At 39.6% G+C, this 24,076-nt stretch overlaps 2 protein-coding genes across 4 annotated transcripts in view; both read left to right on the forward strand.

Annotated features, from left to right (window-relative positions):
- LOC131244251 (WPP domain-associated protein-like) overlaps positions 1–7,728 on the forward strand; it is a 38,232-nt gene extending 30,504 nt beyond the window's left edge. Inside the window, exons 4-7 of the mRNA XM_058243889.1 lie at positions 914–1,040; positions 3,094–3,195; positions 7,280–7,349; positions 7,475–7,728. Of these exons, the coding sequence (XP_058099872.1) occupies positions 914–1,040; positions 3,094–3,195; positions 7,280–7,333 (283 nt within the window). The 3' untranslated portion in view covers positions 7,334–7,349; positions 7,475–7,728. The remainder of the gene's footprint in view (positions 1–913; positions 1,041–3,093; positions 3,196–7,279; positions 7,350–7,474) is intronic.
- A 13,048-nt stretch (positions 7,729–20,776) lies between these two features.
- The window catches only part of LOC131244269 (WPP domain-associated protein-like), a 30,827-nt gene continuing 27,527 nt past the window's right edge, over positions 20,777–24,076 (forward strand). For all 3 annotated transcript variants that reach the window (XR_009170250.1, XM_058243905.1, XM_058243914.1), the window contains exons 1-2: positions 20,777–21,054; positions 21,556–23,950. Coding sequence is in view for 2 of the 3 variants with exons in the window: in XM_058243905.1 (XP_058099888.1) it covers positions 21,672–23,950 (2,279 nt within the window). In the remaining variant the exon portion in view is untranslated. The remainder of the gene's footprint in view (positions 21,055–21,555; positions 23,951–24,076) is intronic.

Genomic DNA, 24,076 nt, shown 5'->3' on the forward strand with positions numbered 1-24,076 from the left:
AGACCAAATCTCATCAGCATACAAGTATTTCCAACGTGCAGGAAATCAAACCCATGCACTAGATGGGCCATAGCATGTAGATGACATGGCGAAGAGGGGAAAACCCATGAGGTTTCCCACATATGAAAAAATTCTTACAATGGACCATTTCCAAAATCACCTGCAGTTCACATCCAACATACATTTGGTCTGCTTGATAAGTGGGCCAACCTAATCCTGGGCCAGTTGATCTGCATTGTGGGGCCCACCTGTTGCATGGGTTAGACGTATCACACATTTTCCATGTTAGCACACGTTGTTGAGTATTGAGGTTTGTTTGGCATAGCGAAATTCTGACAGAAGATGGGAGCACAAAATGATGTTGTGTCCATGTTCTCTGCCCAGTTCATTGTATGGGTGGATTGCCAAAGACCTTTCATCTCTTAACCTTTAAAAAATCTCTTTCTCCTTTTTTTTTTTGGCATGGAGAATCTTTTTCCTTTTTTGTTAGTGAGTTGGGATTGAATGTGACCTCAATATATATATATATATATATATATATATATATATATATATATAGATTAATGTGACCTCAACATGACCCTTGCATTGTGAATAGGAAGTTGCAGTATGAAGAGTCATTCCAGAAAAGCTGATAATATTCATCAATATTGACTCATTGATTAATTGAGAATTGAGAACTATAACTCCTATTAATACCTAAAACTTGGGAAACATGCATTTTCTTTATATATTCCTCAAGCCAATGCAAACACGCTGCGAATTTTTTCTTTCTTTTTATGTTGAACATCTAGAAAAAAATGATTTTTCCCCTATTTTATTTCCTCTCAGAAAATAAAGTTCTCTTCAGTTTCATATTTTGAAATAAAAAAGAAAAAGGAAAAAATCCGAAATATCTTGCATCATTTTGCAGGTTGAACATGTTGGATCTAAAATGCAGGCCGTTTGCTCAGCAAGCCAATTTACTTAAAAGAAAAGGGTTAGAGTACAAACAGAAGCTTGAACGACGATGTTCTAACCTTGAAATGGCTGAAAAGGAGGTATAAGAAAATTCAGGCTCTACTTGTCTTTTAATATGAAATTTTACTTGTAGCATTCATGTTGAGCTAGTCAAGTTTATCAAACTGTGCCTTCAAATGATTATGCTCAAAGTAAATCTGATATTTTGCATGACTCTTTGAACATTCTGAGATAGGTTTTAAGTACACATTCACAGAAGCCTGATATAGTTTTTTTTTTTTTTTTTTTGAAAAGTACAATCTTGATATAGTAGTACCTCGAAAACTAGATGCTGTTTAATGGCTTGAAACACTTAAATCTGTTAGAAAATGTCTTTTGTTTTTCAGACTGATTATATGAAGTAAGATAACCATATGCTTTTTCCCTTCTGGATTAGTGGTGACATGGCTTCATTGGCATAAGCTTTTACAGCAGTTCGTTTGGCTAAAAGAGCAAATGCGCTTTTGAAGATCATAAGCTTTTACTACGATTCCCTTTGCTCATATCAAAATGCATTTCTGAAGGCCTTTGATTTTAGAGTCAGTGGGTTCTCTCTCACTTTTTATTTGGTTCTCCTTCATTATACATGATCATCAGGATATGGATGATTACTTGGTGGATTTCGTGAAAAGTTGGGGTTTTTAAATCCTGATCTTCTAATACTTCAACTTAATTTTGTTGGCTGCAACCATCTTTAATTTTCTGTGACGGGTTTCTTATAATTAGATCTGTTTGTCTTAAAAACAGAATTTTGTTGGAGCAGAAGGCGACTTAATGTGAATTTTGATGGATTTCAAATAGCAAAAATTCTTTACAATGCTGATACATTGTTAACTATTGAATTCCAAGGAGTCTAACCTAGTATTTGCAATATCAGTATCGATGCATGCATCATACCCTTGGGATACAGAAACATATTGGTATAACAAGGGATATATTGCATGTATCGGGAAATGTATTGACGTTTGAGGGAAACATTGGGAAAATGACGGAATTTTAAAATGAAACTTCAGGAGATGTTAAACGAGACATGATTACACACTTAAAGAGCCCAAAACATCATGAAAAAGAAGGATGCACAAGAAGTTTTCTTTGTATATGGTCCTAAACTATGCACTGTTTGATAAAAGTGATGTAGTTATATCCAAATTGAGTTCATACTATTCATGAACCATACAATAGAAATACAAAAACACAAAAAAATGCACTTCAAAGTTTGTTTTTTTTTTTTTAAGGAAACAAAAATACATCTGTGCCCACAGCATACGACATGTTTGCCTTAGACACGCATAGATTTACAAAGCAGCTCAAAATCATCGTCTGTCTTCAGTAGGACTGTCATAGTATTGCTGCTCCACAAATCAGTAATATTGTGCCTAGGTCATGGTAGAATGGCACCAACTCAAGTACTCTCTCAAGCATCGTTGGTACTTATCCTCTCCAAACTGAATTAGTACACCCATCCATGGTTACTATATAATTGCCACTGTTTGTGACTAATATGCATCTACAGCTACAAAGAAACTAGCTATGTATGTCACTCTTGGATGCATCTGTGAACGCTTGCGCCCCGGCAGCATGCTTTCTCATGTGGATTTCTGTTCACTTGATTGAGGGTAGTGTTGGCTTAATAGATGGTATGATTGACTTGGAGTCGCCACTAGCCGATGAAGCTCGAAATCTACTGTCAGCTAGACATTGTAGAATCACTACGAGGGGAATTGAAGACTTCCCAACTTGAATGATTTTTGTGGTTGGTCTGCAGCTGGGGTTAGGCACCTTTCTCCGCTCGTACCAAAGTACAGTTTTTACTCTATGGGATTAAGGGATTTCCTTTGAGGATTACCTAGTTCTAGAAGGACAAAGTAATGTGAGTGGTCTGATATCGTGCAATATATCAGAGGTATGATTGTTGATACCAAGGAGTTTTATAACTCTCTGGTATTAATGTATCACCAGTTACCTGATATTATCAATTTTGCAATAACTGGTCTAACCTTTATTATATGTTTATTAAAAATATGGTTCTTGTATTGTTACCCAAATCTTCAAATCTTATTTTGACATATTTTTATTGGAATTTTTGGACCTCAGGTTGATTTGTTAGCAGATAAGGTGGATGTGCTTCTAAGTCTTCTTTCAAAGATATACACAGCACTTGACCGTTACTCGCTTATATTGCAAAATTATCCTGGAGTAAGTTCATTTTCTGTTGCAACAATGATTGATTTTTCTTTCATTTATGATCACATAAAACATGTGTTTCTTATATTTAGTGAATATTGGCAATAGGAAATTAGAGATTGATTTCCTTGGGATTTCTATAGATGGATTTCAAGAGCTCCATGGCCTACCATTTTCTCTTCTCCTAAATACTCTCTCAGTATCTGCAAGGATGCCAGGATTTTATTTTTAGCATGGACCAGTGTGATGCATGTGAAATCCACTCCGACCATTAGATGGGAAATCCCAGTTTTGGCCAAGAGCCCAAAAATCAGACTGACTTGTGATTCAAGTGGGCCACACCAAAACAAGCAGTTGGGGGAGAGACATCCACCTTTCATTTTTTAAGAATGTATCCTAAAACTAATGTCCATCCATGATTCAGGCGGGCCATATCAAGGGAAACAATTTGGAGGGTGATCGTTGCCCTATACATTGTTTCCAATCATGTGGTCCACTTCTATCACGGATGGAAGTGATTTTTGGACCCTTGGCCTAACATGAGGTGCTGCACAGTGGTTGGGGTGGATTTTACATAAACATCATTGGATTCAATAAGCTTACCATACTCATGAACTTGTCTGGTCCAGCCTAACAAATCCAAACCTAGCCCATTTAGTTTCGGGTTTGAGAAAGCATAATTTGCATCCAACCCATATGGGAAATTAGTAGACCTGAATCCACCCGTAAATGGAATGATGATATGTGGGGTTTAAGTTTCTTGGGTAATACTCTGCTGTGTTTGAGTTATTAAAATTTTCTTGACTAACATTGCATTGTTGGATTTATTTATGGACACATGCCTGTAATAATAGTTTGTTAAATTCATTTAAGATGTCCTCTTTTAGTAGTTGTAAAAAATAACATTGCATCGTTGACTAAAAATATAGGAATCATTTGTATGAGACAACATCCAGTTAGTCTTTATTTCATTTACTCAAGTGCAACCATTGTTGGGGGCCTTGACAAAACCTTAGGATCTAGCCTCCCAGAACAAACCAGAATTATAAGATAATAAAGCAATGAAATAAATCAAAGCATAAACCACACTACATAAGAGATTTTTACGTTGAAAATCCTCAAAGAAATAAAAACCATGGGACCTCGTTTAGATCAACAATCCACTATAAAGTAAAACGTTACAACATTCTTCACTTACGCAGGAGTGGATAAACAATAAGAGAATTAAAGAAAAACTAGAGAGATCTCAATGATCACGAGGACGTAGAAGCGCTGAGACGTCGACTCCCTTCCACAAGCTTCCTCTCTCTCTTTTCTCTCACTCTCTCACCTTTGATAACCCTAATCGTTTAACAAACTCTTGCAAAGCTTTAGGAAACTCTCTTGCATTACCTAGAAAAGCCCTAGGCACCCCTATTTATAGTTTAGGAAACTCCCTTCTGCACCTAGTTGCGAAAGGCCTCAGATTTCCGCAGTCCGCATAAGATCCGGACTCAAATCTACGTAAGCTCGACTAGTCGAGCCGAGTCCCCGACCGGTCAAGCACCTCGGAGAAAATAATCAGATGGTCACTAGACTTTGAGTCGAGCCTCACTCAACCGGTCGAGCGCCACCCACGACCGGTCGAGCGAGGCTCACGACCGGTCGAGTTATGGGAGGAAATCCCATCAACCATCTTATACTCAAGTCTGTTAATATTATGTATTTGAGGGTCATATTCTTCTCCTCCACAAACGCATGTACTCTGCACAAATTAGCATTGGTTTGGTGATACAATACTGATGTAAGGTGGAAACAGTGAGAAAGCATAATCCCACCCAATGTAGTTTTCATTTCCCTTGCTGCCCTAAGGGGGGCGTTTGGTGCATGGTATTAGATGGGATTAGGTGAGATGGAATTGCATTTGGTCCTGTGCCAGTTCCACTCAATGTTTAGAAAGACATGAAAGCTTGGAATTAGATCAAATGGGTCCCATGCCAATTCCATTCAATGTTGGCAAGTTGTGTAGGTCCCACCATGATATGTGGGCTATATCCACACCGTCCACCCATTTTTTGACTTCATTTTAGAGCATGGGCCAAAAAATCAGATAGATTTAAAGCTCAAGTGGACCCCACCATAGAAAGTAGCGGAGATTGAATACCTACCATTGAAAACTTCTTTGGGGCCACATAAGTTTTGAATCTACCTCATTTTTAGGCCCCTACCATAAAATGAGGTTACAAAACAGATGAACAGTTTGGATATGACACATGTTATTCTCAATAGTTTTAAATGATGGTAGGTATATCCATTCAATGTACCACCTAATTAAAAAAACATAGCATGAATTAACATGGGACAATCCCTGCCATACATAATAATTATGTTTTTTGAATCTCATCCCACCTAATCCTTCCCAATACCACGACGTTTGGCGCATGGGTTAACAGCGGATTAGGTGGGAGTGGGTTTTAAGAACATACGTATCATTGCAAGGTCCTGTTCGGACTCACATCGGGCTGTGAAGCCTCTCCTTGGAATCTGCGCTGGAGTCTGCAGTCCAGCGTTGGATTTCGTGTGCCTAGCAGTTGGTGCTAGTGGGGCCACCATGATGTATGTGTTTTAACTATGCTGTTTATTCATTTTGAAATATAATTTTAGGGCTTGATCACAAAATTGAGGTAGATATAAATCTCAGGTGGACCGCACCATGGGTGAATAGTAGTGATTGACTTACACTATTAAAAATCTCCTAGGACCAACTGTAATGGTTATTTGACATCTAACCTGTTGATTAGGTCATAAATACTTGGATGAAGGGAAAAAACAGTTATCAGCTTGATCCAAAACTTTTGTGGCTCCCAAATTTTTTTTAATGGTGGGCGTTCAATCAACACTGTGCGGTCTACTTGAGATTTGGATCAAACTCATTTTTGGGCTCAAACCATAAAATGATCTGAAAGAATGGGCGGACGGCATGGATGAAACACATACATCATGGTGGGGCCCACAGAGCACCAACCGGTAGTGGCAAGGTGAGTAGCCAATCCGTTTCCATTCAGAGGCCTTCTCTTCCAAACACGGGGTGGGATGGCACCAAGCCATGGGATTACAGACAATCCCCGACACGTTGTAATTATTATGTTCCGCTTATCCCATCCCACTTAAACCCATCTAATCCCATGCTCCAAATCTGGTTTTTGGAAGCCCAGCGATACGAATATTTATTTATTTTGGTAGGTAACGAAAACCACCATCTAAGAAGGCCTTAGACGGTGGGAATAGCCATAAACCAAAAGTAGAAATTAAAATACAAACATCTATGGACTTTAAACAAGAAGGCCAATCCACAACATCCCTCTTAGTTCTTCTTACCACCTCAACATCTGATCTTCTTAATCCGGAAACAATGGCTGTTCCTTGCGCCATAAATAACCCAAAGGACTACCATCAACATCAGCCTACACACCACCTTCCCCTTCTTACCAACCCTACACTTTTTTAGCAAACTGGCAATGGATAATATTGCCGGTATTGGGAACATTGGGCACATTGGGTGCAGACAGTAATTCAGATCATGTTGTTAGATCTGATTTGCAGCTGATTTGCGGAATTACGGATAGAGATGGCTTACCTATCTGTGACGCCATTACTGTGGAATCAGATTGCCAAAATCTTCCTTTCCTTTCAGCCTTTAGAGAAGATTTGATGGGAGCTTTAGCTCTGGTGTTGTAATGGGGACCCAACTCTTATTTATATTTGAGAGGGAAAAGGAATTTGATATTGGAGTGATAAAGTCACTTGATATACATTGATACACCACACTCTCACAGCTTAAGCTTTTTAGAGTAAATGGTTATTTGACGTACTCTTAGAGCAGAAGGTCCTGTATTCAAATTTCAAGAGCAGCAAATATGCATCACTAATATATTGTTCTCCCACGGAGGGTCAGAAAAATCAGGTCCGGTCCTAAGAACCACTTGTTTCTTTTCCATCTTTAAGTAATTCTATGGTTTTTTTTTTTTTTTTTTATATATATTATCTTCTCCACATGTTTCATTTACTACAATCTGCAAGTGGGTATTGTATTTATCCAGTTTTTTGCTTCTTTCAGATCATGGAGGTTCTGAACTTGGTCAGGAGGGAATTAAAAAAGGAAACTAATTAAACCAATTGTTCGGAAGGTGATTTGCATTTCCCTTCAATCTCAAGGGGCTAATGTATACAGTTGTATATATATATATAGATCTTCATGACTTGCTTGTTGATCATGAAACTATCCTTGTTTTGGACATGGTGTTTTCTGCAGAAGTCTTTCTTTGTGAGGTCCCCAAAAGGGCTGTGTTCGGTGGCTTCGTGTATAGGGTGAGCCATTTGGTGGGTTAGTTTGAATTTCAACCCTTTGAGCTTGTGTGGCTTGTGTACAGTTTCATAGTGCCTGGGTATCAACCCGCACACTCATCAAGAGTATCAAAGCTTTTCTCACTGTACATAAATGAGATGACTTGAACAACCGTATGGACCGTATGGTCAGGTAGGGAACTCAGTCCACTTGTGTGTGTCTATGTCTGTTATATATATATATATATATATATATATATATATATATATATATATATATATATATATATATATAATGCGTGTGAACAGGGGATCTTGGCTCGTTTGGGCCGATTATAATGTTTTCTACAATCTATTTCGACTATTAAGTGTCAGCTTGTGTTGACCCCAAGAAGTATTCAACGTAGGGCATTCAATTACCACTGTTTCCTGGGGTGGGGTCCTCTTGAGCTTTGGATATGCTTATGACAGCATGGACAAAACCCATACATCGCAGTGGGCCCCACAGAGTTAATTTGCTCTGGTGAGTTACTACACTATCCGCATCCGTACGGAAGCCTGCTAAATAGGACTCGGATTGTGTATTAACTCACCACGCCAGTAAGCTGTGTGGCCCACTGTGATGTTTGTGTTCTATCCACGCCATCCATCCTTTTTTTTGCTGCTCATTGTAGGGCATGAGTGCAAAATTGAAGCATATCCAAAGTTCAAGTGGACCACACCAAAGGAAATAGTGAGAATTGATGAATGCCTTCTGTTGAAAACTTCATGGGGACCATAAGTTTTGGATCAAGCTGATCTTTTCCATTCATCCATGTCTGTGTGACTTTATGAATAAGTTGGGTGACAAATAAACATCAGTGTGGGCCCCAGGAACATGAGAACGAAAATGTCCACTTTTGAAACCTTCCTGGAGCCCACCATGATGTTTATAGGCCATCCCAACCGTTCATAGGGTTATTACCACGCAGATAAACTATCGGCACAAGTATCATCCTGATACAAAAACTTCTGTGGCCCCCACTAAGTTTCTAATAGTGGGCGCTTAATCCCTGTTTTTTCATATGGTGTGGCCCATCTTAGTTTTGGATCTACCTAATTTTTTATATTCTGTCCTATTGTGATCTTGAGAAACTGATGGACGGAGTGAATTTTCCATGGGCATTTCTGCGAGCCCCACATTGGTTCTGATCACAGGAACTTCCTCTCCAGGGAGCACAGGCAATTCGCGTCCTTCATTAACTGGGCGCCAAAGATCATCCCTCCATTAGCTAAGTGGGCCCAACCCATACATCATGGACTGGCCTGGTAAAAGATCCTCTTATGGGTGTCTTAAATAGTGGGACCGACTTTAGGCCTTTGATCAGGGGACATTTGCTTGTTGAATTTGGACCGCTGAGGATTTTCCATTTTAACCGTCCATCAGGTGTCCATCCACCTTCGACTAATGATAACTCCTAATGTAACTTTGTGGTCGAGCAATCCATAATGGTCCACTTATTAGATGTGCGTATCAAAGCCAAATGCAGCTTGTAGTGAACCAAATGCCTTATGACCTCATATGCTAAAATTAAGCTATTTATAAAGGAGAGGATTCATCTTTCTAATAAGGGTTTTGTCCTTTGGACACAGTGACTTTCAATTAAGTGTATGGTATCTTGTAATGATAAGTCAATATATATTAAAAGTAAAAATGAGACAAAACTAATAACATAAATATTGTTACATGCATAATTATAATTGACTTTTTTTTTTTTGTTAGCTTGTTAGTATACCCACTGTCAGTTCGCATTTCACTGTTAGCCACCCCCTCTAGGGAATCTATAACAAGACCTCGCTGTAATTATAATTGAGTAAAAGGTAAATAAAAGAGAAAAATAAAATAATAACTAACAACACTCTATTTGTTGTCCGGTAAAATACTAGACTTTTGTAGGTAAGATTATTGTCAGGCATACAAGTTAGTTTGCATACTTAGCTAGATTTGTATATAAGACGATTGCCAGAAATGACTGTCTATTCGTCACACGGTTTAACTTCATTAAGAAAGACATTTATGGTTCATGGGAATTAATGTTTGTATGTTGCTCATTGGCTTCATGGCAAGGTAGTCGGTAGAGGCGACTGCATATTTGTTACTCATGCCCAAGTTCTGTGGTAAGATTATCAATGACGGGCATATCTTCAACAATATGTTCCTCTCATAGTTAGGCTTAATGGGTGAGACAATTGTTAGAAATGATATTCTATTCGTTACCATGCACGATTGAGTTTTGACAGCGAAATGATCATGTTTAGACAATCAATTGTTTGTTACTCGATCACATACTTTGTTGGTAACAAGGTTGGTGGGCAAAAATTTATGTCACTTGGAACCAAACTTTGTAGGCAAGATAATCATAATATGGACCTTAGTGCATATGCAAAATTGTTGTGATTCGACAATCCATTTGTCATTCAAATTAAACTTTGTGGCAAGACAATTATGGTTAACATCAGTCTATTTATGGCTTAGGTCAAACCCCATGGTAAGATAGTTAATAGAATCTTTAAACACTTATGCAAGAAAGCCCCATTAACCTTCTATTTGAAACTTGAAGATATCTCTAGAGGTCTAGTTGTATGATCGTGAACATAAGATATCAAGCTAACTAGTTCTAACATAATTCACCCAAATTGGTTTGTAACATTATGCTAATTGATAGTGGAAGAATTAGATTAAATAAAACTAATGTAAATGTTTATAACGGATGAAGAATAGGCAGCATTATGCTGAAAGTGTAGTGCCGTGTTGAAGTAGCGCGGGCCCGGAGCTCTTTATTCTTTATTGAATTTATAAGAATATAAGGCGAGTTCTAAAGACTCATAATTGGAACTGATCTCTATAATTTTCTCTAAATTAATTGTCCAATTAGCTGATGTAACTAATTATACTTCTAACTAAAGATGAGTCTTCATGACCACTTTTTAGTCAGTCAACTATCTAGTAAGCATAGCTAATTAAACTTCTATCTTGAAACAATTCTTCTAAATCTTCACATAATCAACTGACTTTTAGAAGCATGGGGCCAACCATGTTCCACCATGCACAATGGAAAGATCATCATTTCCTTGGTCCGATCGTATCAGTTGTAAGGATTTTGTCATAATTTTGCATAGGAAGGTTCTCCCACATGTCGGATTCTTAGCGGTCAATCCAGCGACGTTAGATAGGGTATAAACACATATATGCCACGTGAATGATCTATGTGCACCAGCATTGAGCATCACACTTCTCAGGGCATCGAAGTTTTACCTTTTTCTTTGTGAGAAATGACTACATATGATCATTTCTTTCCTACCAAACGTGCTGTCTAAAATATCCAATCCGTGCAAAAGGAGGTTCAAGCCATGATGATCACTTGGTATGAAAGTCTGGCCAATCCACTCATTGGGTTAGCCACAAAAGTAAATTGAGCCATACCATCAGCTGTCCATTGATTTGAACGAAGCTGTGTTTGGATTGATCCGTGGTTAGATTGATTTTGCATAACAACTGATCATCGTGATGTGACCCACCTTTTGCCTGATCAGACATTCTACACACAAAAATGATGCATCAGCCGGGAAGAAATGGACGAATGCTTTAGATAGATCAGCTGTATGTGGTCATTATCTTTCATTTCTTATAGCCGCATGTAGAGAAAGCCACCCAGCAAAAAGTGAAAAAGAGGGTGTTTGATTGGACGGCTCTACTTTCACGAAAAGAAACGCATTGGATCCCCAAACATAAAGTGGCCCACTTCAGCTCAGTGGAGATGTGAGAGCAACTGCCTCCAATTCCGTTCAAAGTTTCGTCGTGTAGCAGCATGTGGTGGTCCCTAGAGCTGTACACGAGTCAAAGTTAGCTCGCTCAGCCAGCACCACTCAGCTCAGAAAAGCTCAACTTGTCATCGCTTGGGATTGGATTCGGACCAAGCTGAGTTGGTTCTGTGAGCTTAAAAAAATTTCGAGCCGAGTTCGAGCTTGCCCAAGCTCAACTCCTAGATTGAACCTTAACTCAAATCGACTCGATGACTTTGTTATTTTGTTATTGACGCTGCCCACCGAGTGTTTAATAAAATAATTCAACGAAGTGTTGTTTTGGGTTCACACATTCTCCGTAGGATCAGCTGATGACGAGGAAGGAATAAATACGAAACAAATCACTACGAAAATAATAATAATAATAATAATACATTATAAAACTACCCTCCTATCTTTATTTTGATGTTGTCCGCTGAGTGTTTGATGAAATACCTGTAAAATTATTGTTATTGTTTTGTATTATGTAAGAAATTGAAGATACACTATATGTGTTTGAGAATATGTTACATAGGCTCGAACTCGACTCGAATTGGCCCGAGCTACTGACCGAACCGAGCTGAGTTGGCCAGTCAGGCTCGAGGACTAAGCCAAACTGAGTTCGAGCTAGGGTTAGCTACTAGCCAAGCCGAGCTGTGCCAAGCTCGACTTGGTTCAACTCGTGTATAGCTCTGGTGGTCCCTCCCCGATGCGTTGTGGAAGCAAATTGCGTGGTGTGCCACAGCACCGACCTCGGTGGTGTGTTGACGTCACAAGTTCAGTTGGCCCCATTGTTATATCACACCGTCCTTCCATTTTGTAAAATTATTTTAGAGCATGAGCCCAAAAATTAAGAGAGATCCAAAGCTTAAGTACTGGACCTCAAAAGGCAATGTGACAATGATGACCACCGTTAAGACCTTCCTAATGCCTACCATGATGTTTATTTGACATCCCGTTCATAAGTCTACACAGACCTTAATGAAGGGAAAACACAAATATCATTTTGATCAAAAACTCATGTATTCCTTGAGAAGTTTTTAATGAGAGGCATTCAATCTACCCACTTGATTTTGGATCTGTCTCATCATTTTTTATATCATGTACTAAATTCATTTTATAAAACACATAAGTTGTAGTGGGATCACATAACTTAGTGACATCAATAGTGAATATGCTTCCCTTGTTGGGTGCGTTTCTCTTGGAGGGAAACTATCATGCCAACGGAGAACACGCGCTAGGTAAGGCCAAGTCATTAGATGGGTTTTTAATTATCATAGTATGGTTCACCTGAGATTTTGATCTTATTTATCTTTTCACTTATGCATTAAAGTGATATTTCAAAATGGATGGACTTCATTAATACAGACTACATACCTCAAGGTATGCCCCACCTAATCCACTCCTTGCCTACTACGCCCTCTAAAATGCACATCAAATGGACCGCAGTTTTATAATAAAAATGAACAATTTGAAAGTTAATCTTGTTGGGGATTTGTGCTGCAGAATCACACAGATATGGATGTTGGATAACAATCCAATGACACCAAACAAACACAAGAGAACGACGGATTTAACGTGGAAAACCCTTTCGGGAAAAAAACCACGGCACAAAGCGACAGAATTCTACTATGAAAGCATAAATTACAAAGAGAAAAGACTTACTCGATTCGAACGACCTCGAATCTCACCCTTGCTACACCCTTTAGAAACTTTAAAACCCTTTTAGGAACCCTTGGAACCCCTTTAGAAAGATTTTGTATGCCCTAGAATGGCCCTAGAGACCCATATTTATAGTTTAGGAAACTCCTCTTCCGCACCTCTGCGAAACTGTCTCAAATTTATGCAGACCATGCAGAATCTGCGTAACCCTCGACTAGTCAAGTCAGGGCCTCGATTGGTCGAAGTGCACCCTCGACTGGTCGAGCCTATCCCTTGACTGGTCGAGCAGCCCAGATCTTCAAAAAATAGCGCTCGCTGGACTTCGAGTCGCGCGGGCCTCGACCGGTCGAGCAGGCCTCTTGACTGGTCGAGCAGCACGGTGAAAAATAAGATTTAAGATATCTTTTTGCAACAATCTCCACCATGTCTTAAATCTTTAACCGTGTAGCTTCTTAACCTCTTCTCTTATCTATACATCACATCATAGCTTCTCATACACACTCCGTCTTTCTTTTTCACTATCGTCAATCCCAAAGAAGTTGCACAGAACTTGAACTTCTCTACAAGAATGTTCTAGGTGAGCATATCTGCTGGATTAGAATTCACATGCCCAACCACCTTTGCTCCTGTCTTCTCAAAAGGAAAGACGTAGTCTTCTTACCATCTCACCGCTACCCAATATTGCTTGTCAGGGTATTTGCTCACAACATTGATAGCTTGTGAAATAACCAGTCTAATCCATACCATGACATGCACTACCAACCACATTAAAATAAGGTTCATGAGATATATCCTGCTTTTCCTCATCTGTTTTGGGACATGTCCTGAGGAAAACTTTGAGGAGAGACATGTAGGGAATGCTCTCCGGTTTTGTCTGGTCCATCACTTACTTGATCAATACCTACCCAATGTATTCTGCCTATGATTACCAAAACCTACTCCTCTTCCAGTCTCAATGCTGAGAATCATCTTTGCAGCCCTCGATCCTTCATCCTGAATGTCCCACTTAACCGAGTCTTCAGTACATTAATCTCAGACATGTCATAATTGGCGATATACATGTTATCATCATACAATTCCTAACTCAACATGAAAGAATCAAACCACTTTCCTAGGTAACAGGTCGTATCACGACCTCCTGCAAAGCTTTTTTCTTAGCCCCTTTAAACTTCGAATCGCTCTGGTCGCTTTATGTAGATCTGCTCTTCCAATTTCTCTTATAGAAGTGCAGACTCCACATCCATCCTTCCAGCTCAAGATCACATTGGCCAACCAGCGCTAATCACGAATCTAATAGACACCTTCTATACCATCGGCGCGAATATCTCTGAGAAACCGATGCCTTCTCTCTGAGTATAATCCTTCGCTATCAACCTTGCTCTGCATCTATGTTGTATCCTCCTGAAGATCCACCTGCATCCAACCGCTTTCTGGCCAACTGGTAGCTCCACCAGCTCTCATGTGTCGATCTGGTACAACGAGTCCATCACATCGCCCATAGTCACCTTCTACTTCTCAGCACCAGGCCCACCTAGAGCCATCTGAATAAAAAACGAATCCCTTACGATATTGGAGTCGTCCATGTATCTTGCAGATATCTTGCGATTATACCGTGTAATTCTTCTCACAGGTTGCTGCTCCCCCTGCTTTGTATCCCTGTCTGCTCGTCTCAGCCTTCCTGCCCTGCCCTCTTATGTGACCATGCTCAACATGTCACACACGTGTAGAAGTGGAATCTGTTACAGCCATTGCAGCTCCACCTTTTGAAGTGCTTCTGATCAACCTGTACATGTTACCCAGTCGTCGCGCTTTCATGATTACCTGTGCCCCCTTAGATACTTAAAGGACACTATCAATACACGTGAACCTGCAACCCATTGCCTCAAGTACATCAAGAGAAATCAAATTCTTCTTCATGTCAAGAATGTATCTCACATCAGTCAGGGTACGCTCCACCCCATTAAACATATTGATACGCACCGTACCAACAGCCACAACATTACAGGCACTGTCATTGCCCATAAATACATCTCCACCATCGCACTCCTTGTAGTTGGTGAACCAACTCCGATGAGGAGTCGTGTGAAAGGATGCCCCTGTGTCTAGAATCTACTTGCCTTTACGATCATCGTATGGTCGTTTGATCGTAGACATAGACAAAACATTACCATCACATCCACTTGATCCATCTGACGTGACAGCATTGGCCTCCTTGTATGAAGCCTCAAAATCTTCTCTATTAGATTTAGGATTTGTACAATCCTTCTTTACATGTCCTTCCATCCCACAGTTTCATTATTTTACCTTTCCTTTGCCCTTCCCCTTTGATTTGGACCTAGAACTTGAACCTGTACCTTGTTCAGAATTTCTACCCTTTTTAAGCAGTGCATCAGAAGATATCCCCATGTCGATGTTAAGCTTTCTCATAACTTTCCCTTGAAGGGCTGAGATAACAGTGTCGACACTCAAGATTTTATTGGTGGAGTACATTGTATTCTTAAATGACTCATAAGACGCAGGAAGAGAATTCAGCAACATACATGCTTGTTCTTCATCTTTCATCACTTCCTCCATATCCAGCAATTTGCAAACTAATTTATTAAAGTTGCTGATGTGAGCCTCTAGATCTCCGCCCTCTGCTATCTTGAATTTATATCACTGCCGCTTCAAGTGTAGGCGATTTTCAGAGAATTTTTCGTATAGACATCCTTTAACTTCGCCCATAACTTAGCTACAAATTTCTCCCTCATGACATTGTAGAGAACCTCATCCGTGAGACATAAACGGATCGATAATAAAACCTTCTTATCAAGAGTATTCCATTCATCATCAGTCATAGTAGACTTTCGCTCCTTAAGAGCACTATCTTCGCCTTACTTGATTAAGGAACTGATTATCTTGATCTTCCATAACTCAAAATTATTTTTCTATGAATACTTCTCAATATCATACATAGTGCTTGCCATTATTACTAATCCTTCATATTCAAATCTGTGCCCCAACGATTGCTCTGATACCACCTGTTGGGGATCTGTGTTATGGAATCACACAGATATGGATCTAGAATAGCAATCCAATGACACCAAAGCAAACATAAGAGAACACACAGATTTAACGTGGAAAACTCTTTCGGAAAAAAACCACGGCACAAAGTGATAGAATTCCACTATGAAAGCATAAATTACAAAGAGAAAGGACTTACTCGATTCGAACAACCTTGAATCTCACCCTTGCTACACCTTGTAGAAACCCTAAAACTCTTTTAGGAACCCTTGAAACCCCTTTAGAAAGCCTTAGAATGCCCTAAAATAGTCATAGGGACCCCTATTTATAGTTTAGGAAACTCTTCTTCCGCACCTCTGCGAAACCACCTTAAATTTACGCAGTCCATGTAGAATCCGCGCAGAATCTGCGTAACCCTCAACTAGTCGAGTCAGGGCTCGACTGGTCGAAGTGACCATCGACCGGTCGAGCAGCTCGAATCTCTAAAAAACAACGCTCGTTGGACTTCAAGTCGAGCAGGCCTCGACCGGTCGAGCAGGCCTATGTCGACTGGTTGAGCAACGCGGTGAAAAACAAGATTTAAGGCATTTTTTTTCAACAAATCACAGGTGGGAGTGTATTTCCAAACATTTGTGGCCCACCTCATGAATGGGAGAACTAGACTTTGGACATGGCATGACCCATTTGGTACATGTCCCAGATTTTGCACGTGCGTGCTTCTTCTGTCTATGTTAAAAATCTGTAGGACATGTCTGTAAGATTTGGACCATTAATCAAGTTGGACCCGTTGCCAACATATCATGGACAAATGATCAGTCTGCTAGACCCATTCAGTGGGCCACACACTTATTAGAAAGGAAGATATCTAGAAAATAGATGCCCAACAGTATAAATTCAGCATGCACGTGTAGCCTGCTTGATGATAAGAACCGTTGATTTTTTTGGACGAGGGCATGCTTACTATGGTTCCAAACTGATGAACGGGTCTGTATCTCATACATGTGCAATATTTTGCCACACATTCCCCCACGCGCCACAGCAACTCTTACCTCTCTATAGGGGTGTACACGAATCGAGCTAGCTCGGTTAGCTCGCTCGACCTGACTCGAAAAAGCTCGACTCGACTTGGTTCGAAGCCGAGTCGAGCTGATTTTTTTAGCTCGAAAATGAGTTTGAGCAGGCCCAGCTCGAATCGAACTAGTTCGGTGACTCAGTTACTTTGCCATTGATGTTGCTCACCAACTGTTTGATAAAATGACTCAACGAAATGTGGTTGGTGGCAAGGAAGGTATATACAGGAAACAAATATCTTTTTTCTCTTTGTTTTGTTTTGTTTTTGTTTTTTTTTTTTAATGTTATTTAGAAGGCGTTTGAAAAAATACCTGTAAAACTATTGCCTCTGTTTGTAAAATAGTGGGATTTTGAAGTTGCAATTAAGGTGTTTGTGGAAATGCCTCAATGACAAACTCGACTCAATTTTAGCTCGAACTCAGCCTGAGCTGGCCCGAGCTGCTGACCGAACCAAGCCGAGCTGGCCAGTCAGGCTCGAGGACCGAGCAGAGCCGAGTTCAAACTGAGATCAGCCAATGTTCGAGCCCAGCTCGACTCGGTTTGACTCGGTGTACACCCCTACCTCTCCGCAACCTTCTTCCCTTGCCACGAGAAATGCTTTGATACTCTGGCAGAGCGTGATGCTTCGTACGCATGCACTAAAAATATATATATTTGCAATGTATATAACTCAAAATAAACCCTCCAATTAGTGCGGCCCACTTCAGATCGGTAAAAAAAGACGGTTCTATGGACGCCTAAATAACCTAAAGGTTGACACGCATTGGACAGCTAACTACAAAGTAGTAAACGTTCTGAACTCAACTGACAAAGATCCAACAATCAGAAGTTGAACTCCAACAATGAACCCGAATTCATCTAAGTGGGTCCCACAATTTAGACGGCTTAACCTGAGTAACTTATATGACACGTGTGTAATTTTCACTTCGTGGGTATGAGCCATCACATGGCCAGAATATCACTACCTCCACTGAAAGAAGAAAGGAATCCTATTGCTTCTCAGTGTTGCTTTGATGGTTGGATTTACAAGATGTCCCTAAAAGGGCTTTGCTTTGTCATCTACGAAGGAGAGGAAAGGAAGGAATAAAAAATAATGATCAACGGTTGAGATTGCATCCTTTTTAATTATCAATTAGTGGATTCTTGATTTGATCAACCTTGCTTGTTACCTAGGCATGTATTTCTTTTCACGTGTCGACACACGCGGACAGAAAATACGTGTGCTTTTGTACATACGCGCGGATGCAAGGAAAGGAAAGTCTCTCTCTCTCTCTCTGTCCCTCTTTCTCCCCGTCTCTCTCTCTCTCTCTCTCCCCAACGTATATACGGTGGGCCAATAATAATAGATGGAGCAAATTAAGGTCAAAATTCACCAATATGACCATCGTAACCATCCAAATGGCGATGAACAAATGAACGGTTGGAAAGAAAATAATCACTGGGTTTTGATTCAACAAGCAAAATCAGACAGTCGTTGATCATATAATCAGTGGATTTTGCTCAGAATAGGATTATTAGGGTATTTATGTGATAGGAATGCCAGTATGTATCGCGACTTAATGATGAGCGGCTCAGATCCATACAAGTGGCCCGTGTGTATGTCCAAGTAGGCTTGCAATGGGCCAAGTCGGAAGCGGATTGCGTACTGAGTAACTCAGTACCATTAGCGTACTGAGTAAACTGTGTGGGGTCCACTGTTATTTATTTATTTTATCCACTCCGTTAATCCATATTAAGAGATAACTTTAAGACTAGATTCCAAAAATGAAGCAAATTAAAATCTCAAATGGACCACACTACAGGAAACAGTTTGATTGAACCTCTACCATTAAAAAAGTTTTTAGAGGCCAAAGAAGTTTTGGATCAAGCTGATGTTCGTGGTTTCTCTTCATCCATGTATTTGTGATCTTATGAACTGGTTGGATGACAAATAAAAATTAATTTGGACCCTAGGAAGATTTCAACGGTGAAAGTCATTATTCCACACTGTTTCCAGTGTAATGGTCCACTTGAGCACTGGATTCACTTCAATTTTTGTATCAACCCCTAAAATTATCATTAAAAATGGATGGACGGTGTAGATAAACCACATACATTAACAGTGGGCCCAACTGAGTTTACTCAGTACGATAAAAGCGTACTGAGTAACTCAGTACGCAATCCGATTTCGACATAGACGGTTAGAATGGAAAGTAATCAATGGTCCGAATTCGGCAAACAAATATCCATTGATCAGATTTCGCACACGTGTTGCCTTGTCACCACGCGCGAGGCGAATGCATCTTCAAACGCTACTTGAGTCGGTAGCCGAGTGGACTAACTCCAGTGGTAGTTGGCCGCCATCTAAAGAATGGTGGTGACTCTTCAACGATCGAGAGGGAGTGGCTGTACAGCAATCCAAACCGTTGGAATAGCTAACTCAGTTGTAGATAGGAAATAACTGAAACATTACCCTTGAAACTTGAACCACTTCCTATTTTATATCCTCATCGAATTGATATCCTTAGATTCAATGGTTAGGATTGCTTAATCATTGTGACATTACAGATATGATTCACCCACAATGTTCCCTATAAGCTAGATGGTATGGATAGCTGTACATTAGGTGCATGAAGTTCCAAGACCCAAATGGTCTACAAAACCTGTTTTCGGCTCATCGACTTACACCATGCTCTTTCATCAAGTGAAAATCATTTTTTGTACCGTTAATACAAAATCTAAGTCCCATTAAAAACTCATTTAGGCTAATCCGATCGGACTCGGATTCGGTAGTTACCCAACAGTACCTAGCTCGGTACTAGTCTGTGACTGAAAAAGCTCTGTGGACCCACCACGATGCATGTGTTTTATCTACGCCTTCCATTCATTTTTCCGTATCATTTTAAGGTATGAGCCCAAAATTAAGGTAGATCCAAATTATAGGTGGACTGCACCATATGAACAACAGCGATTGAACGGTCACCATTAAATACTTCTTGGGGACACAAAAGTTTTGGGACAAGCTGATATTTTTTGTTTTCCCTTCGTCCAGAATTTTGTGACCTAATCAACAGGTTGGATGGAAAATAAACATTACAGTGGGACGTAAGTAATTTTTAATGGTTGGCGTTCAATCACCACTCTTTCCTGTGGTGTGGTCTACCTGAGATTTATATCTACTTGATTTTTGGGCTTATGATATAAAATAAGATGAAAAAATAGATGGACGGAGTGGATAAGACAAATATACCGTAATGGCTCTTTTACTGCACCTTCCGAGAGCCGTCACCACTGTAGCCGAGTCCTACACCATCGGTAACGATGTAAACTTGCTCCCCAAACCAATAAGCTCACATGGTGGGACCCACCTAAGTTTTATATCAGGTTGATTTTTGGATCTGCTCTCCATCCTGGTGATTTAGACCTGATTAACGGGTTTGATAAAAGATACACAACGCGATGGCCCAGAACAAGCTAGTGTTTGGCATACCATTCCCATTTTTCTATGTAATGTCGTCTATTGGAGTTATGGATCTATCTTATTTTCTATATTACTATCTAAAATTTAAGAATGAACCTGATAGGCGGAGTGGATTCGACATATATATAAGATGGTGGATCCCACATAGTTGGGGATGATTCGAATCCAAATGATCCACCATCATTTTCGGAATGGCGATAGACTATCATTGATAGGCTTTCAAGCCCCTCCCCCATCGAGAGAGACTGAAATGGCAACATCAGAAAATAAGTCATTGCGTTTTGGAAGCTCCTGTCTCCCGCTCAACTCATCTTCCTTTTTTCTTCTGTTTGCTTCTGCTCTCTCTCTCTCTCTCTCTCTCTCTCTCTGAAAACCTTTAAAAATCCGTATCTGCAGTTTCCGTCGAAGATTAGCTGGAGATCCGAGGATTCCAACGGCCGTCCCGCCAGATTTAAAGATATCAACGGCTTTTTTGTCTTTTTCAATCCCACGAACACCATAAGCCTGGAAATGGATTTGATTTTGTATATGTAATCTCTCTCTCTCTCTCTCTCTCTCTCTCTCTCTCTCTCTCTCTCTCTCTCTAGCTATTTCGAACAAATTTAGGAGATGAATTTCAGTGATTTTCATAGGTTGTTCTTTTACTGAAATCAACTATTTTCGGGTTGCAATTTGAATTTTCAGATCATTTTGTTTTTTGTTTTTTTTTTTTCTTTTTCTTTTTTGGTTATTGTGCAATTATCTGATGCTTGATTGAAATTTTAGCACATTCTATTTTTTCCCCGTTTGGATTTGAAGTTGAATATCAATGATTTTATGGGTTTTGTTCTTATGGAATTTACAGTGTTTGGGTTTGGTTTTTTTTTTTTTTTTTCAATCTTTTGTGTTTTGGATATTTCTATCTTCCTTGAAAATTTGAAGTTGAATAAGAAAAAGATTACTATAGGGTTTTAAATTTGTGGATTTGCTTTGCCTCTTGTAGATTTTCCCTTTTTTTATTTTTGACTTTTGACTTTGGTATTTGGTTGTAGGTTTTGAGTTGATTGAAAGCGGCTTAATATATTTGTAGAGCTTCATAACAGTTTGGTTAGATTGGTCGGTGAGGCTTTCCAATTTTCTCAGTCTTTCGGACTTACCAAAAGCACCTATGGAGAATTCAGAGGTTCCACATACAAAAGTTAGCTCGTTACTCGACTCATCCTTGCAATCAAGTAGCAATTTGGATGGAACTGAGAATTCCATTGATGATTCGGCCTTCCAGGAGCAAATCTTCATGGAAGATTTGGATTTATATTTCGAGGATATTAACAATCGACTGACAATCTCAAGGATGGTAAGTGATTCTGTTATCAAGGGCATGGTGAATGCTGTCTCAGAAGAGGCTGCAGAGAATATCGCCTTGAAAGAAGCAGAGGTGGCATTGTTGCAAAAAAGATTACATTTATACGAGTCAAATGCACATATAGATAGTAAACTCTCCTTTTTGGCTGTAGATGAACCCAAAAGAATGAAATTCAAGGTACAGCCAAGCTTGCTAGATTTGGGTGTTGAACAGAATCGCGTGGAGGAGGATTTGGGCAATCTAAAGATAGCAGCAGAAGAGCAGTTTCAGCAGCTTAAAAATAAAGTTGAAGATGTAAAGGGTTTTTCTTTTCAAATGGGGCAGATGTCAGAGACGCTCATGGACATGGAGAAAGGCCTTGATGGTTTGAAAAGTATACTAAGAGTGGTGTATGAACAGATTGACAAAATACCTTTGATGTCTGAGGCATCACTTAATGAATGGAATTGGGAGCGAGACTTTCAAAAAGAAGTTGATGGTATTGTGTTTCAGAGTGCCGTTAAGACCCTACATGAGGATTTTCAAGAGAAGTCTCTTGAACAAAGAAGCCATTTATCTGGTCACCCAAACAAAAATCTGCTTATGAAGGTGGCTGAACTCTCAAGCATACGCCAAGATCTCACTGCCATTTCCAGCTCTTTATTTTGTCCAGAACCATCAAAGCTGTCATCTCATGGGTCCCTTGAAGTTGTTGAGGAATGGACTAATGAAAGGAAAGATCGAATTCATGGGAAGCTATTTGGAAGTCACCTTTCACCATCCTCTTACCTTCAAGATGAAAATGGCACAACTTCTCTAGAGAACTCTAAGGAATCTAAAAACACGACACCTGAGGTAATGGAATATCTCCAACTGAAGCACATGTCGAAGGAAGAGATTATAAACTATTTCAAGACCAAAATGACCGACATGAAGAGAGACCATGAGTTGAAAGTGCAATATATGACTGAAGAGTATTTCAGCCTCAGGCGTGAGTTCCTCAAAGAAAAAGGATCTTCCAACTCAAGGAAAGACAAGGACTTTGATGCCCTGAGGAAAAAAATCCCAGAGGTGATTCTAAAGTTGGATGATATCCTTGTGGAAAATGAGAAGTCATCTGCGTCTTGTGATGATTACGAGAATATCTGCATTTTGAAGGATAGGGTCAATAGTTTGCTTTCTGAAAACCATTGTTTGCAAGACACGCTTATAAATAAAAGAAAGGAGGTTGAATCTTTCTCTTTGCAGCTGTCTGATGCAACTGAGGAACTGTCACATCATTTGATTGCAGAGGCCAACTTCAGGAAGCAGATAAAGAAGCTTGAATGTGATGTGGAAGATTTGAATATAGAAAGTTTCATTAGAGAAGACATATGTAAGTGTGTCCTCGGAGAGTTAACCAGCCAAATCAAATGCAATATGGAAGATTCAGACATTCAGGCTATCTTTGTGCATGAGACATGTGCAATTATTTTCAGAGAAGCTGTGAGAGATGCTGAGGCCACTGTCAGTCTCTTGATGATGAACTATAACAAAGAAAAGGAAAGGAGAGTTCACCTTGGAGAAAAACTGTTGGAAAACGAAAATGCTTTGCGTTCAGTAATCGAAGATAATGGGAAGTTGAAAGAAGAAAAATCGTCTCTCTCAGCAGTGGTGGAGGAGGAAGAGAAGTCAGTGTCAGAAATGAGGTCCACATTGACAGAACAGAGGGAGCGTTTTGAACTAGTTTGTCAAGAACTAAACAAGCTAAGGGACCAGGTAAAACAGCATGATATATTAGTTGATGAGAAGAACAGGGAATTGGATTTGGTAAAGAGTAGATTGGATGAGGCTTTGGAGGAAAGTGGTCTGTACAAAATAGAAATAACGAAAGTAGATCAGAAACTACAAGTAGTTGCAAATGGCTTGAGGGAAGCAGAGGGAGAAAGAGGCGTACTTCAAGGCATTATTCAAGAGAAGCAAAATATGATATCGGCTGCCGTAGCAAATGAAGTGAAGCAAAGGAAGAAAACAGAATCCATATTTGCTTCTGTTCAAGAACTGTCAAAATCAATGGCTGATTTTGAATGCAGAGTAACAGAGAACATCATGCAGAACAATTCCAGGTAATTATATATTGATTTTTTATATTTCTTGTTTATTTTTTATCAGTATGTCCCCGCAATTATGTTCGGTTATTGACTTACAGACAAAAATGTTGGTTTATATTCTGTTGGTTGTTCTTGAGAAAT

This window comes from Magnolia sinica, chromosome 1 (genome assembly GCF_029962835.1).
Source record: "Magnolia sinica isolate HGM2019 chromosome 1, MsV1, whole genome shotgun sequence".
Taxonomy (NCBI): Eukaryota; Viridiplantae; Streptophyta; class Magnoliopsida; order Magnoliales; family Magnoliaceae; genus Magnolia; species Magnolia sinica.